At 37.0% G+C, this 17,247-nt stretch overlaps 1 protein-coding gene across 3 annotated transcripts in view; it reads right to left on the reverse strand.

Moving 5' to 3' along the window:
* The window catches only part of LOC112159978 (multidrug resistance-associated protein 4), a 55,973-nt gene that overhangs the window by 23,088 nt on the left and 15,638 nt on the right, over nt 1-17,247 (reverse strand). For 2 of the 3 annotated variants that reach the window (XM_036215694.1, XM_036215696.1), the window contains one exon: nt 1,303-1,413. In XM_036215694.1, coding sequence (XP_036071587.1) covers nt 1,303-1,358 — 56 coding nt within the window. In that variant the 5' untranslated portion in view covers nt 1,359-1,413. Of the gene's footprint in view, nt 1-1,302; nt 1,414-3,369; nt 3,646-17,247 lie in introns of those variants that run through there. The other variant, XM_024294261.2, reaches the window with a different exon arrangement.

A 17,247-nucleotide genomic window follows, 5' to 3' on the forward strand; every position in this document is an offset into this window, starting at 1 on the left:
TTAGAGAAAGAGTTTAAACAAAAGTGTTCCTGGGATTTCCTGATGCAGAATCTTTCTAGGTGATGTACTGTTAAGTTAAAGCTAAACTCAATTAAATGAGCAAAACCAGACCAAGAATGTGGCAAATGATGATAAAGTAATGCTGAAAAAAGCTTGGATACAGAAAAATTGTGATTTTAAAATTTTTGTTTTGAAAAATGATTCATAAAAAATGTAGAATAAACACATGTAAATGCATTAAATTGAGATAAATAAGTTATTTGTATATTTTTATATTATATAATTTCTTTCTTATACTATTATTTGTTATATGATTTCTTTATATTATTTATTATGTTCTGAATCTAAAGAACAAAAAAAATGCATAAAAACTGATGTTAAGTGGAATAAAATGGGAAAAACTGTCTACAAAGTTGATAAAAGTTTGAATCAATAAAGTTCTGAGATCTTTAAAAGTTTATTTAAAAGTCTGAACCTTTTCCTAATTGACTTTCACGAAACACACGAAACAGTTTCTTGTTTAAAAAAAATCTGAAAATGTACAAAGTTGAAAAACAAAAAAAAATCTGAATTCTTTCTCAAAGCAGATTAAAATTGAGTTTTAAGTCGGAGTTTAACAAAAATGTTTTAATTAAAAATCAAAAATTACTAAACATGCAGCATATTTATATGTATTTAGAACTAATATATATATATATATATATATATATATATATATAGATAGATAGATAGATATTCAAAACATTTATGATCGGTCAGATGATAAAAACCAAAAAGTCCAACACGAGGAGAATGTCTGCGTTTTGTGATGTTTTACAACAAGATTTAAGGATAAAATATATATATATTTTAATAATAAAGAAGATTTCTCTAGTTCCTGTGACAGACTGGCGACCTGTCCAGGGTGTACCCCGCCTTCGCACATCAGTAGCCGGGATAGGCTCCGGCACCCCCGCGACCCCGAAAGGGAAGAAGAGGTCTGGAAGATGAATGAATGAATTTCTCTAGTTAACTTCCAACTCTTTCCACAATAAGTGGAATTTCCAGGGAAACTTCTACACAATTTTGCTTCCAATAAGGACAGCGAAAAAAAGTCACATATATGTAAAGAAAACCCTTCAGAGGCTAAAGATTATTATTTAAATATCTTTATTCTGATAATGATAATAATAATAATAAAAACTCTTCAAATGTTAAAGTTTTAAAGAAAATAAATTGTATAATTTAATAAATATAAACTAAATATGATTTTTTTTTTTGAGCCCAGAACAACACAAACTGAGTTCTGCTGGATCTCGGTACCTCTGCAGCTCCTCTCCCAGGTGATCCGACCGGTCCTCCGGCAGCACCTCAAACATGTCATCTTCATCCAGCCTGCGCTTGGATCCGATCCGGAACAGAGGGTTCAACCACCTGAGGGGGACAGCAGAGCTTCATTCAGACGCTCCGACTGACTCCGTGTGGAAAACACTTCAGTCGAATGAGAGAAAAACCAGGAAAAAAGGGCAGAAAATTCCAGCTGAGACCGAAAAACCCACAGAGATAATCCTCCATGTCTTTGGAGTCTTTTCCATTTTCATGATGGCGTTTACTTTGAGGCAGAAAATTAATTGGCTTCACAAAATTTACCGTGACTCCAAAAGTCCGGAGCGAAGAAGAGGGAACAGCTTTGAGATTTTGGAGGCGTAAAACTTTCGGAAAATATCAATTTTGCTGCTTTAACGTCACTAAAAGTTCTTCATGGATCCAATCAGTTAATTAAATGTAAAGAATGCTTATAATTACATGTTTATAGGCTGGAAATTGTAAAATATCAGCTTTTTAAAAAAAAAATAAGTACATTGGTTTTTGCCTAGAATCAGAAAAAATAAATAAAAGTTATAAAAGTAGAACTTTAAACCAAGCGGTAAAATAAAAGCGTTTTTTGCCCGTTTTCAGACGGTTTTAGTCCTTTTCTGAAGAAATCAGAAGAGTTTTTGTTGCACCAGAACTCCACAACTCGTCTTTTGTCGCTGTCCATCATGACTTTTGAGGAAATTATCATCTTTTCTTTAAACTTTTTGACATACACTAAAGCTCCATAATAGGTTTTGTTTGTTACTATGACAACAACTGCATCACATTTTCACATTTTCAGAATAAAACACATAAAGCTTGCACTTTTTTTCTTAATTAACACAGATAAGAGAAGCGCTTTAAATAACTTTTACATCTTAAAGGTTTAAAGTTGAAACTTTTATATCGTTTATAGACACAAAAATTGAAAAAGTTAATATCTTGCACCTTGTGTTGTTTGTAGAGGCTTAGTAGTAAAAGATTGAGTAAAAATAACTTCAAGAACAAAACATTAACTTTTTTTTCATTTGGCGTCTTTTATGTATTTTTCAGAAACATTTCTACACCTTTTTGTACTTAAAGTATCATTACAGCTTTATAAAGTATTCAGTTCAGGCTCTTAAAATACATTTACAGCAAAAAAATACTTTAATTAAATCAGATTATATCAGATTTCTGCTTGTTTTTGTTTGTATCAACACATCAATTTATTCTACATATCAAATCAGTTTTAAAATACTTGAGCTTTCCTTTCTCCAGGAGCCAATCAGCTTCCTCCAATCTATCCAGTCTCCAACACCTTCATTGCTGTCCAATTACTTTTTGTAGTATTTTTTATAACTTCTGTAGGTCACTAAAATATTTACATTTATTTTGCAAGTTAAAACCTGTCATTCAAATGTTATTTTAATGTCTGGAAAAGTTTACCTTCATTTTATTCTTTTTACAGTTAAATACAATTGTAAGGTAGTACTTTTATTTTGAAGTAATGCCCAGTTATTTAAGTTCCCATCAGTGCATTACTAATCTCTTAACACAGTGGGAAACTCCATGTACATTTTCACATTTGTCAAATCACTTTTTTTTCTTAAACATTTAACAACTTTAGTGCAACATTTTTACTTTCAACGTTTAGAAAACTTTTGGAAAAGTTTCCCATGACTTTTTTTTTAAGGAAATGGTTGTATTTGAGTACTTTTATTTTGAAGTAACGTCAGAGTTACTAAAGTACCGGTCTGTTTATGACTAATATTCCCTCAAGTACATGTGTACTTTCACAGATTTTACTGAAAACGACATTTTCGTAACGGATATTTCAGTAATACTTTGTTTACTCGAGTACTTTATACATCAGTTACGTCACCTTGACTGAAACAACTAGTTGTAGTGATAAAGGAAGTAGATAACCCGGCTGGGTCTACAGTGAAGTCGCTTGAGTTCAAAGTGAGAACAAGTACGCACGCGACCGTCTCTTCTTCTATTGTTTCAAACGCTCGCGCTCAGTTCGCGTCCTGTTTGCGTCGACTTACTTACCAAAAAAATATCTTTGAGAAAATGTTGGCGGTCGCTGCCGGGTTGTTCTTGCCGACTTTCTCCATGGCTCGCGGGGCTGACTGACAGCTCGCCTCCCCGCCACCGGCCGCCCTCCTAACTTTGTCCTCTCCTTTAAGAGCTGAAACTTCCAGCTCCGTGTTGTAACATCTTCGGCTCTACTACATGTGAGGTTTTAGGAGGTGTGTTACACAACAACGTGTGGCTTATTAGCTAGCAGCTAAGGTGAAGTCACCTATCTGACCCGCCCCTCGACACATCTGATTGGCTACAAAAATTAAAGGTCTCCTGCTATTGGGTCTTTCCCTGAGGCGGGTTAACATGATTGGTCCATAAGTCCTTTTATTGTTTTGGGACATTGAAATACATTTTGGAGACATTTTTAATACATAAATAATATAATTTGAAATAATTGTAATCTTTGATTTTTTGTGAACGTTTAAAACTACCATTCTTTTACATTTTACTTGTTTGTCCCAATATTTAAACTTTTTGTTCAGTTTTTGTGCCTGTGCCCAACCAGCAAGGCCAAGTGGGCCCCATATGGTTTAAAAGTGGGCAGAAAATGGGTGGGGTTGGTCTGCAGTTTCTGTGGTGCCCCCACCCGTGTTTGCCCCAACTGGCTTAAGTGGGGACTCAGTGGGTTGGCTCGCTTGCATGCTCCACTGTAGCGAGCTAGCAAGCTCCGCTGTATTGAGCTAGCAAGCTCTGCTGAAACATGCTAGCGAATTCCACTGTAGCGAGCTTCGTTGTAGCGAGCTAGCAAGTTCTGCTGTATCCAGCTCCGCTGTAAAGAACTAGCATGAGCCGCTATAGCGAGCAAGCAAGCTCTGCTGTATCAAGCTAGCAAGCTCCACGGTAGCAAGGTTCGTTGTAGAGAGCTAGTGAGTTCCGCTGTATCTGGCTCCTCTGTATAGAGCTAGCATGCTCCGCTGTAGCACGGTAGCGAGCTCGCTGTATCGAGCTAGCGAACTCTGCTGTGACAACCTCCGTTGTAGTGAGCTAGCGAGCTCCGCTGTAGCAATCTTAGCGAGCTTCGCTATCCACCGGGCGGCTGCAACAGCCAACACAATGTGGGCAAACACAGGTGGGGCCACCACAGAAACTGTGGACAAGCCCATTCTGCCCACTTTTAAACCATATGAACCCCACCTAGCCTTGCTGGCTGGTTGTCGTCAACCATTAAAAACACCTTATCTCTGGTTCATAACAAAATTAAGTCAATTCAGTTGCTATTTTTCTGTAATATAGATGTGGCCATCTTGGAACCAGATGATGTTAATAAATTTTAATAAGCGTGTTTGAGATGGTGGGGGCAGTGCCGCGCAAATCGCCTGTAGCGTGGTGTATGCTGGTTAGTTTATCATGTAGCGCTGTCACGAAAATATTGCGAGAAAGGGGCGGGTGCAAGGCGCCCTGTGACTACAAAACAATACATAGTGGGAAATGGTGTCCTGACCCTTGTTGTAGTTCGACGTGATGCTGATCAGAAATGACTGGCGGTATATGAAGGAAATCTGTGTATTTTGTAACTCTTTCCGGAAAGCAGTAAATCACTGATGTCAAATCAAACATATTTCGAATAATTTGTGATGATGCGTGTTATTGTTGGGCTTTAAAAGTTAACAATTATTTTTCCTCTTTTGTCTGAGGACAGATGTTAAAAATTATTATACAAAACATAATAGTAAACTTCATACTAAGGAGGAGAGGTATATCAAAATTCAACCGAAAGTTAAGGACAACCCCGACCTCCTGTTCTCGTTCAGTCACATAACTTCAAAAACTTGTAATAAAGAAAATAAATCATGAAAAAAAACTAGTAAGTAAGAAGATGCTAATGAAAAGGAATCAGAACTAGAATGGTTCCTCTGACCAATAAGCATGTGGTGCCCACTGGCCCCCACTTCGAAAGTTTGATTGACAGATTACAGTAGAAGGGGTGTGGGGTTCAAACAAGTTTAGTCACGACTTGTAACAGTAGTTGCCAAAGAAACGTCGACTCAGGCCAACGTAGAACCATGGTTATCTGATTTCAACATAGTTGCACCCATATTGCGTAAAAAAATGTGACTGATTTGGTTTCATTTAGCTGGAACCAGGGTGACACCATACTCGCTCAGTCCAGTTCTCTTTATACAGCCTCCAGAACTGCCTTAATCCTTGGTGGCATAGATTCAACAAGGTACTGGAAACATTCCTCAGAGAGTTTGGATAATATAGACATGATAGCATCACGCCGTTGCTGCAGATTTTTTGGCTGGACATCCATGATGCCAATTCCACGGCAAGGTGGTCTATTGGGTTAAGATCTGGTGACTGTGGAGGCAGTTTATGTCCAGTGAGCTCATCGTCATATTCAAGAAACCAGTCTAAAATTATTCCAGATGTATTATCCTGCTGGAAGTAGCATCAGAAGATCGTACACTGTGGTCATAAAGGGATGGACATGGTCACCAACAATACTCAAGTGGGCTGTGTCGTTGGAATCATGCTCAATGGGTACGAAGGGGTCCAAAGTGTGCCAAGAAATATCCCCCACACCATTATACCACCACCAGCATGAACCTTTGACACAAGGCAGGATGGATCCATGCTTTCATGTTGTTGATGTCCAATTCTGAGTCTACCATCCGAATGTCGCAGCAGAAATGGAGACTCGTCAAATTAAGCAACAGTTTTCCAAGCTTTTATTGTTCAGTTTTGGTGATCCATTTGAATTATAGCCTCGGTTCCCTGTTCTTACCAGACAGGAATGGCACCTGGTGTGGTCTGCAGCTGGTGTAGTCCATCTGCCTCAAGGTTGGACGCGTTGTGGGTTCTTCTGCAGACCTCAGTTGTAACCAGTGGTTCTTTGAGTTACTGTTGTCTTTCTTTCAGCTGGAACCAGTTTGGCCATTCTCCTCTGACATCACCAGAACTGTCCTTTACTGAGTATTTTCTCTTATTCTGACCATTCTCTGTAAACCCTAGAGATGGTTGTGGTAGATCACCAGTTTCTGAAATACTCAGACCAGCCTGTCTGGCACCAAATGTCATGCTACATGCCAAGTCCCTTCAATCACCTTTCTTCCTCATTCTGATGTTTGGTTTGAACTGCAGCAGATTATCTTGACCATATCTAGATTCCTAAATGTATTGAGTTGCTGTCATGAGATTGGCTGATTAGAAATTTGCATTAACGAACACTACCTAATATTGGCCAGTGAGTGTATATAAACATACACACACATATACTTATATATATTGTAACTACATAAATATGAAACACTCAATCAAGCAGTCTTAAAACTTTCCAATGACTGGTTTTTCCTCTTTCCCTTAATTCATACATATGCACATCATCACCTTGGAGACACATTTCCAATTCCTTATTTGACTTCACGTGATTATCAGCTCCTGTAGTGGCCAGAAAAGTTTTGCTTAGTCATGCTTCCTCAAACTGATTCATAAATTCAGGGGAAAAAAAGTGGGCTGTGGCTTATGATGAAGAAACTGCTATTCGCCTCAACCAGTACAAACCTGAAACTTTGTAAAACAACACGTTTTGCAATCAAAGCTCCCTTCTGTACAAATCTTTTTTTTTAATATTTGCCGGTTCGGGTCTTTCTCATAGAGGGAAATGCTATAAAATCAAAGGGGAAACTCTACAAACAAACTCCGACCCTTGGATGATAGATGCCCTTTGACTTCCCACAGGTGTTTCCTGTACCGACATGAAAGGCACATGAGAGCATGCAGACGTCTACACATCTTCCATCATAGCATGGCACTCCTTTTCCCAAAAGTGGGGATTTTTTCCAACAGCTAAAGAAAAAAAAAACGATCACGTGCAACTAAGGGAAGCTATTACACATACACTGTCATTAAAATAACAAAGAAGAGTCCTCATGGCTCCGAGGCTTTTCCTCTTGTTGATGTTTAGCTTGCAGTGACGGGGAGAAAGGAGGAGATTCTGTCATCATCTGTTGTGCTCTTTAGTCATTAAACGGCATTCTTTTTTTCAAGTATTTGCCCAACAATACAATAAATCTGTTAAATTTTATAAGGCACACATTGTTCCCTCTTTTAATATTTTTCATTAAAACATCGTCCATCTGTTTTAGAAGCTGAAAAAAAGTATTTTTCAACGATTAGACCAGGAGTGTCAAACACCATAGATCGTGGGCCGAACAGGATAAACATTTATTAAACACACTAAAACTACATTTTTAAAACTTTAAAACCGTAACTTTTTAACATAATTATGAACTAGATATAAAGCATATATAGCATGCTAATGTGAATGAATGCTGTTAGCAGAATTTGGCCGCTGAAGATGCTGAAATTGATAGCTGGAGACGCTGTAGCTGACTGGAGAAAACACTGAAATGAATAGATGAAAATGCTGAAGCTGATAACCAGCTAAGATATTAGCTAAATGCCAAATTAGCCAAAGAAGTAAAAAAAAATTAGGTTAGCCAAAACAGCTAGTATGTAAATGAAAAGAATAGATAAACTTCAAAATATCCCAAAAAACTGAAAAATTATGAATTAGCCAAATTGCTAGAATGTACATATTAGCCTAAAAAAACTCAAAAAGAGAAGCCTAAACTAGCCAAAAAGGCAAGCATATAAATATTAGCCTAAAACAAACTTAAAAAGAAAAGCCTAAATTAGCCAAAACGGCTAGCATATAAATATTAGCCTAAAACAAACTTAAAAAGAAAAGCCTAAATTAGCCAAATCCGCAAGCATATAATTAGCCTAAAACAAAATTAAAAAGAAAAGCCTAAATTAGCCAAAAAGGCAAGCATATAAATATTAGCCCAAAACAAACTTAAAAAGAAAAGCCTAAATTAACCAAAATAGCTAGCATATAAATATTAGCCTAAAACAAACTTAAAAATAAATTCCTAAATTAGCCAAAATAGCTAGCATATAAATATTAGCCTAAAACAAACTTAAGAAGAAAAGCCTAAATTAGCCAAAACGGCAAGCATCTAATTAGCCTAAAACAAAATTAAAAAGAAAAGCCTAAATTAGCCAAAAAGGCAAGCATACAAATATTAGCCCAAAACAAACTTAAAAAGAAAAGCCTAAATTAGCCAAAATAGCTAGCATATAAATATTAGCCTAAAACAAACTTAAAAATAAATTCCTAAATTAGCCAAAACAGCTAGCATGTAACTGAAATATTAGTTAGAGTCCAAAATAGCCTAAAAAATCGTATTAAATCCCAAAATAGTCCAAAAAACTAGCAGAATGCCAGTTTTTAAAACGTTTAAACTGTAACTTTTTAACAGAATTATGAATAATACAAAATACAGGAATATTATTCCTGAATAAATCAATTCAAACCTTGAATAACTTTCAATATTTACTCTCCATAAAAATATATTTTATATTTATATAACATAAAATGATCTGGAGGGCAAGATAGAATTGCGGGCCTTGAGTTTAACACGTGGTCTATTGCCATGGTCAGAAAAGTATGACACCTGGGAGTAAATGGATATTTCTGAATCAACCCTGGAAAGAGAATGATGGGAAAATCCTGGTTTGAGTGTTGCCCTTTGTCATGTGGTTTATTTTGGGCAACAACTTTCCAAGTTCCTGTTCTTGTCAAACCTTTCCCAGAGTTTGTTCTTGATAAATCTCATGACCCATAGCATTAGCTTTAGCCTTGCTTAGGTGGAATCATCGATAAGGTTTCTACACCTCCATCTTCTCATGTGTAAATTAATTTAAATGTCTGAGGTTTCTTCTATTGAAAGCTGAAAAGTGAATGTCTGCAACCTTGGTGATGCAAATGTATTCCTGGAAAAGGTTGATGGAAGTCTGATGATGGCATCCGTATGCTAAAGTACCCATCTTTTCACCCTTCGAAGGGTCTTTTCACAGCTATGAAACAGCCTTTTTTCCACAACAATGTAGTGTTTGGACCAGGGGTGGGCTAACTGTTTGACTCGTGGGCGACAAAGAGTTCTAAAATGTGAAAGGAGGGCCGGACCAGGAGCAGATGCGTGGTATATTTTGGTAATCCACTAAAAAATAACAAAAATTTGATTTTTTTTAAATGAAATTGAAATGTAAAGTTTAAAACATTAGAAATTAGAATTGTTATTTAAAAAACTGCGGCTTTTGATCGTATTTTGGTGCCAATTGCATTAATGGGTTGATGTTCTTCAGGGAAAGTTAGAGAAATGCTCCATTCAAGTGTATGGGGTCCAATCAGGATCTGCTTAAAGTAAACGAAAAAACAGATGGAAAATTTGAAAAACAGGGATTGTAAATTAAAAAAAAAATCAATTTTGAAAGCAGCTTTAAGCTCAAAAATACAAGTTGAAAACTTGATGGAACTATTGAAAAAATTTAATTTAACATTTGAAAAAATAATATTGAAAGCATGAAAAAAAATATTTAAAATTTGAAAAAAATTAATAAATTTAAAACGGTTGCCATTTTTAAAAAAATTAGCTGTACTTTCAACTTTCCTTTTTTTTATTCTTCTTATGCACTTTCAGTTCTCTGTTTTCAGTTTCAATTCAGACTTTTTGAGTTTTTGCTGCCGAGTGAGTCCTAATTTTACATGGGGGCGGGGCTTTGAGCTCATTGGCTACCGGGACATGTTTCCCATGATCTGCTGTAGAACGTTGTCTGTTTATGTCGCCGCCTGCATCACCCCACTCGAATCAAACTTAGGGAGAGCAATGAGAGTAATGACTTACTGACTCAGAAAACACATGTGAACGTCAGGAAAACAACAAATCTTCCAAAACTACATGAATCCAAAATAACTTCCTGTACCTAAACAAAGGTCAATAATTTTTGTTGAGTGTGATTCATGGGGAGACATCAGAATTATTGGGTATAAAAAACATAATTAAGGATAATCAATTTGATTTATTCCAGTTTGGTGGGCTGGATTATAGGGTTGAATGGGCCGCACATGGCCCCTAGCCCGTAGTTTGCCCATTACTGGTTTAGACTGTCCAGAGGTGGAAATGGGGGCCAAAGAGGTGAGATGGAAAGGCGTCAATGTTGCAGAGATGTTGACGGTGTTTTTAAAAAATAAAATCAACCTTCAAAGTTTGTTTTCTGAAGAATTGCTTGTTTTTACTGTTTTCTTGAAATAATCCTGATGGATCACACCCATCAAAAGTCTTCAACCATAAAGCTACGTTCACACCTCTCTTGGCAAGACGCTTTCAGTGACCAATTCCAATGAAAAGTCTATGCATGTTTTGGGCCTCCGTGTTCAAAACTTCTTGTGATCACGGACATTTTAAGACCGTTTTCGGGCTCTACATTGAACGAAAAACCAGGTGGAACTTTGATCCACCAAGGACTCGGATTTACTAGTGAATGATGGATGGCATCCTGTTTACTTATGAAAGTGCCAACCGTTTGAAAATTGTTCATAACTGATCTCTGATAATCGATCTTTCATATATCGGAATAGAACTGTGAAAGAAAAAGCCTTTTCTTGCGAGATTGAGAGATTTGTATCACTTCAATGTTTCGCATCAAGCCTCTTTCAAATGCAGGTGATGGGTATGAAATAGTATCGGTTGGCGGCAGTCCATTGTGAACACCAAATGCTAAACTAAATCAAAACCATTTAGACTGCATGGTGCTCACATGTATTACCTTTGCAATAAATGTCTTTACTTCAACTTTATGGTCCACTGGGTCGTCCATGGATCTCTCACAATGAAGTAAACCTGCCTGAGTAAAGTTCACATCTTAACAGTCCTGTTGCAGCACAAGCTGAAGGCTAGTTCATCCTCTGCCAGATAGGTCCTTCACACACGTCAATGAACAACCATGAGAGCAAGACATGCAGTCTTTTTGGCAACAGTCCTCTATTTTCCAAAGACAATCAGAGATTTCTTTTGTAGTAGGTCTCCAAATTGTTCAAATCTATGACGGTGCCAAAAATAGTTAAAATCTAAGAGAGTGGCAAGAAAATTGTGTTCCTCTATGAATTGCTGATCTTTGTAGTCTTTATTTTGGAGCACAATATATTTAGCTTTTCACTATTACAGCTTGCTGTCTGTCCAATCGTTCAAACTTCTCCACAGTGAAAGACGACTCTTTTCTGCATTGTTAGCCCCACTACTTTCAACAATAAACTAATTCCAAAGTAGTCGTGTTCTCTGTTCTCTTTAAATGGGGCCACTACCCGACATATGGGCAACAGCCTGTAGTAGACACAGGGGCTATAGGGCCTAGAGCATACACACAGGGTCTATGGGGGCCTACAGTAGACACAGGGCCTATACAGGGCCTACATTAGACTTGGGGCCTATACAGGGCCTAGAGTAGACACAGGGTCTATAGAGGTCTACAGTAGACACAGGGCCTATACAGGGCCTAGAGTAGACACAGGGTCTATAGAGGTCTACAGTAGATACAGGGTCTATACAGGGTCTAGAGTAGACACAGGGTCTATATGGGGCCTACAGTAGATACGGGGCCTATACGCGACTTACAGTAGACACAGGGGCTATATGGGGCCTACAGTAGACACATATTCTATACTGGGCCTACAGCCAATAAAAGCCCTATAACAAACACAGGGAATCAACTTTTTGTGGGACCAAAGTCTACAAAAGGTCTGATGCCTACAGAATACGGGGCCTACAACCTGCAAGGGGTCTACTGCCTACAGCCGACTAAGGGCATCAAGTCTATTAAAGGTCTACTGTCTATATGGTAGATCTTTTGTGAGACTAAAGTAAAAAAAATGGTTAATTCAGTTTATCTTTTTCTAGAGATGACTTTAATGCAGTTTGAATGTCGTTACTCAAAAGAATCCTATTCCATTGACCACTGTTCTCAACAGTGGGTATAAGGTGGCACTGAGGTCAAGAACCTCAACTTTGGGCGTAGGTGTACAAAGTAAATCTCTAAATTCTCTAAAAATCAGATCACTTTTGTAAACATTTTCAGAGTTGTCAAAATTAGAAGCACCTAAGTAGTACTTCAGAACAAACAACAAACAACAAACAAAAGCAGTTTGGCTGATGTGTGTTGAACTTCTCACTTGCTGCAGTAAGTTCAGTGAGATTTCCAGAGACACTGTTTGGCTTTTCAAGTGGACTTTGGAGTTTCATTTTACAGACAAATTTCAAAATTAAATTGCATTCAAAAGGTGATGTGGTTATTTGACTGGCACGTGTATAGACTATCCTCTAGTTTTGATTAATCCAGAGGTAATTTGGTATGTTTCTGCTGATGTTTATAGCAATAAATATCTGATTACTGTTTGGTAATGATGATTTTGTGTATTTAAATTATGAAACCAATCAAAATAGGTCAGATAGAAACACCTGAGTGGAAGATTAACAGCAAATACTTCTGTTTAAAGTAGGATTACTGAAGACATCGCTCAACTAAACCAGATTACAGCTTTCTTTTTAATGAAAAGGTGTAGATGATCTACTAGATGATCACGCGCTTACTCCAAGATAACAACCTGGTCCGACTACCGCTTTCTCATTAGTGGGTTTATGGGATTAGAAGGAAAAAAAGGGCAACCTTCTGAACGATCCTAGCAACGGCAGCCATGGAGATGTCCAAGTGAGGCTCCGTGTATCAGGAGGTTTCACCCTCAGGGCCTTCTCTTTCACATCCGACAGTAAAACACCTGCTTTCCTGGAAAGAGGCTCACGGGGAAGGCTGGTTTTTATGAGTTCTGGAGGGCCACGAGGAGTGATTAAACGTTTGCAGGAATTAAGGCCCTTCCACAGGAAACACAGATTAGACGTAATCCTTGTTTGGATCTTGATTAAATTGGAAACCTCATAATTCCTCAACTGAAGGACCTTTTTTTTTAACAACCAGAGTACAGGGTGTATTGTGCTGAGTCATGGAGAGCTGATTACATGTCTCAACATGTTTTATATCCACTTGTAAAAAAAGGAAACTGGACACGTTCTTTGCACTTCGTGTAACCACGACCCCCACCGACTGCTTAAAGTGTAATCCTGCTGTTAAAATACAACCGCCGTGCGTGGCATCAGCACCGACCAGCAAGAAATGAAAGAAGTTACTCAATAAAAAAAATACAAAAAGGACAAACAGTGATTGGACGGACTGCAATATTTTGGACTGTAATAGTCAAAGTGACCTATGTTAGGTAAAAGAAATTAACAATTACCCGATTTCATAAAAAGTAAAAACAACACAAGTGGTTTATAAGTACTGACTGTGTGACCCCTCCCCCTATTGCGTTCCAAACAGGAAGTAGCGGCTGGTCCCAAAAACCCCAAACTCCATAGACCTCTAGAGAAATGAACAGCTATTATTCAGTCATTGTATTTGTCAGAATAACCATATTTGCTCTGCTACCTACTAATTTCTTTCTTTAGTGAAAGTTATTAAAGCTATAAACTGACCAATCACAGGCCTCAATATAATTATGTGGCTTAAAATTAAACATTCAAAGTGTTTGATTGACAGGTTCTGTTGAGCCCCATTTTCAAGTGGACTTCTAACCAGCTCACACCTGATTGGTGAAAGGGGTCGCCATGGAGATATTGACTAATACTTCGACAACACACATTCAACCAACCACATTTAGGATTTAGGCCCAGTCTGAATGCTTCCCTTCCCCTGCATTTGAAGGGGCATTTTTAGTGCAAGGGTGTCCAGAATTTTTTTTTTTTTATCCGCCCCTCCAAATATAGGGCTGCAAGGTCCAAAAGTTAACCGCGTCGCGCTGACAAACGTTTTACTTCACATATTAAAATAGTCGACAATTAATTTAATAGTCGATTAGTCGTTACTTTTTATTATATGAAGTTAGAATGTAGTAAAGTTTAAAGTAATAATGGCATTATGCTAGCTTTTTGGACAATTTGGCACTTATTAAGGTTTTTTTTGGCCATTTTGGAGCTTAGCTAATATCTTAGCTGCATGCTAGCTGTTTAGGCTAAATTAGGCTTTTTTCAGTTTTTTAGGCTAATTTTGGCATTTAACTAACATTTAGCTGGCTATTAGCATCGGCGATTTCAGCTATCAACTTCAGCGTTTTTAGCTATTAATTTCAGCTATTCTCACTAGCATCTTCATCGGCCAAATTCAGCTTATAGCATTAACACTAGCATTATCGCAGGTAATGCTATATATCTAGTTTTAGTTAGTTTAAAGCTAATTATGGTTAAGATGTGTGCTTTACATCCACTTTATCCATGACCCGATTAGTCAACTAATTGGAAAAAATAATCAGTGATAAGTCTATTTAAAATAATTGTTTATGGCAGCCCTATCTGGAAGCTCTGTGCTAACGCTAGCGGACCGGTGGTTATTGGAATAATTCGGATAGGACCTACGTATGTAAACACATATAAATGTGCATTTCAGGCTTCTGGGTTTAAAAGTGCTCACATTCATGCATCACTATGGAAGATTTAAAGTCAGTTTTTAGCGCTGCCATTTGACACACATTAATTATGCTAAGTCGGACTTTGGCCTATCAGCATCTTGGATTTGGTAGTAGCATTTGGGTGGCGTCCTTTTTAATTCACAGAAGTACCAGTGCTTTGAAAATTGATCATGAAAGATAAATTTAACAAATGTGACATAAAGCTGTGAAGAACAAAGCCTGGGGTTGGATCTGGACCGCTTCGACATGTCTTACCAGGCCAATTAATAAAGGTAAATTGAATTGAATATTAAACAAACAAGGACTACGATTCATTGGGTACCCATGAAAATGTGGTTTGTCATTTTTTTGCTTGTTGTATGATGTTAATTTCATTTTTAGTGCTTTTAAAACCTTTATCCCTATTTACATCATCAAAAAAGAAAAGAAGAAATTAATTCCTTTCAAAGTAAAAGTAGAGCCAAACAATGGTAAGATTTGAGGAAATATATTTGTTCTTTTTTCTTTTGTACTTTTTTTTAAACTATGTTTTATACAATAATAATAATAAAAAACATTTAAACTCCTGTGGTCAAATTGAAAAAGTTGAAATCTACAGCTATCTAACCACTATTCAGTGAGTATGTTTAATTCTTGGAAAATTATCTTGAGTATTTATTATTTTTTTCCTTTCTTTCTTTTTTTAAATTTTTTTTTATAAGAACTATACAGAAAAGTGTCACAATACCATCTTTCCACCACTTGGCGGAGCTAAAGTGTCATGAGATCTGTGCATTTTTCAGCTTACAAAATACTGAATGGAAAAAAAATAATAATTTCCATTTCCTTCAGTTTAACTTTATTTTTTTAACAAAAATGTAAAAAGAACCAGTTTACCATAATTAGTGGTTGACATTAAACAGAGGTGGAACCTACAATTGAGATAATCAATTCTTTTACTGAAACTGAAATGTAATTGGGAAAAACATATAAGAAATTACATGGAAAGAGGATTAATTCATACATGTAATGAATTGATTTTTCTTTTTTAATGTAGATTTTAATTTAATTTAACTTAATTGAATGATTGGAAAATTTTCCTGCACGATATAATAATTTAAATAGTCTTTTATCCTTAAGATGGTTTTAAATGATTTATAAAAATGATCCCAGGGAATAAAAAACTTCCTACACTGTCCACACTGTTTGATATGACATGACTATCTAGATGCAAAAAAAGGAAACAGAATTTAGCTTAAATTTAGTTAAAAGCTAATTTAACTGGATTATTATTTTTTTTTATCATTTACAGTGCTTGTCTGTTTCATTGGCTTCTGCAAGCATGGATATGTAATAAATAATTAGTGTCAATAACTCGTAAACAGATAAAAAGTTTGTTTAAAAACAGGATTTTAAATTTGGTGCTAAATTCTCTAATTCTCTAAACTAAGTAAACATTAAAATTTTACATTTTAATATTTATTTAATGAATTTTCTATAGTAGACATGTTAGATAATGTCCTAAATGTGGCTTGGGTTCTTTTGAGTTCTGTTTAGAAATATAGTTTCATAATTCACCTATGAAAATATGTTCAAAAACTGTTCAAATTAGACTCAAATGTAAGGTTTTATGATTTAAAGCAAAAGTCATTCATTTGTCTAATTAAGAGGCATACATCTAAATAACAAAAAATTAAAATAAAATAAAAATACAATAAAATCTGATTAAATCTGACCCTAGAGAGGATTTGAAAGATTTATCGATGGAGAATAAACCCCTGAAAGCCTCTTGGCTCGTTGGCTGGATGTTTGAACCACAAACAGGCATCAGGTTTCCAGGACCGTCCACACCAGCATGGCGCATTATTCGTCAGCATTTCATAAAATACTAAAAACTGCAAATTCTATGCAAACTTTAATCCTTAAAGCAGCATTTTAAAACCAAAATACAGGTGACGAAAGTGCAGCTTTTGATGTTTTACTGGAAGTTGTTCACTTTTTTCCTTTTTCTGTTGCTATCTAGTTAAATACAAATACTATCAGCATATATAATCCTCAGTTTTTCTCCATTATAGCTTACATTTAGGAGAAAACATTCATAGTTATAGAAGAATATAGCAAATACTTGAACCGCCACCTTAACGTGGTGGAGGGGTTTGAGTGCTTGAGTGATCTCAGGAGCTATGCTGTCGGGGGCTTCTGCCCCTGGTAGGGTCTCCCATGGCAGACAGGTCCTGAGTGACAAGCCAGACAAAGAGCGGTTCAGAACCCCTTTATGAGTAAAAACATGAAAGATTCCGTTACGTCGCCCGGATTGGCGTCACCGGGGCCCCACCCTGGTGCCAGGCCTGGGGTTGGGGCTCGGAGGCGAGCGCCTGGTGGCCGGGGCTCCTCCCACGGGCCCCGGACGGGTCCAACACGAAGGAGCAACGTGGGATCACTCCCCAGTGGGCCCACCACCTGCAGGGGAGCTCTGAAGGGGCCGGTGCATTGTGGTTTGGGTGGCA

This window comes from Oryzias melastigma, linkage group LG2, assembly GCF_002922805.2.
Source record: "Oryzias melastigma strain HK-1 linkage group LG2, ASM292280v2, whole genome shotgun sequence".
NCBI lineage: Eukaryota > Metazoa > Chordata > Actinopteri > Beloniformes > Adrianichthyidae > Oryzias > Oryzias melastigma.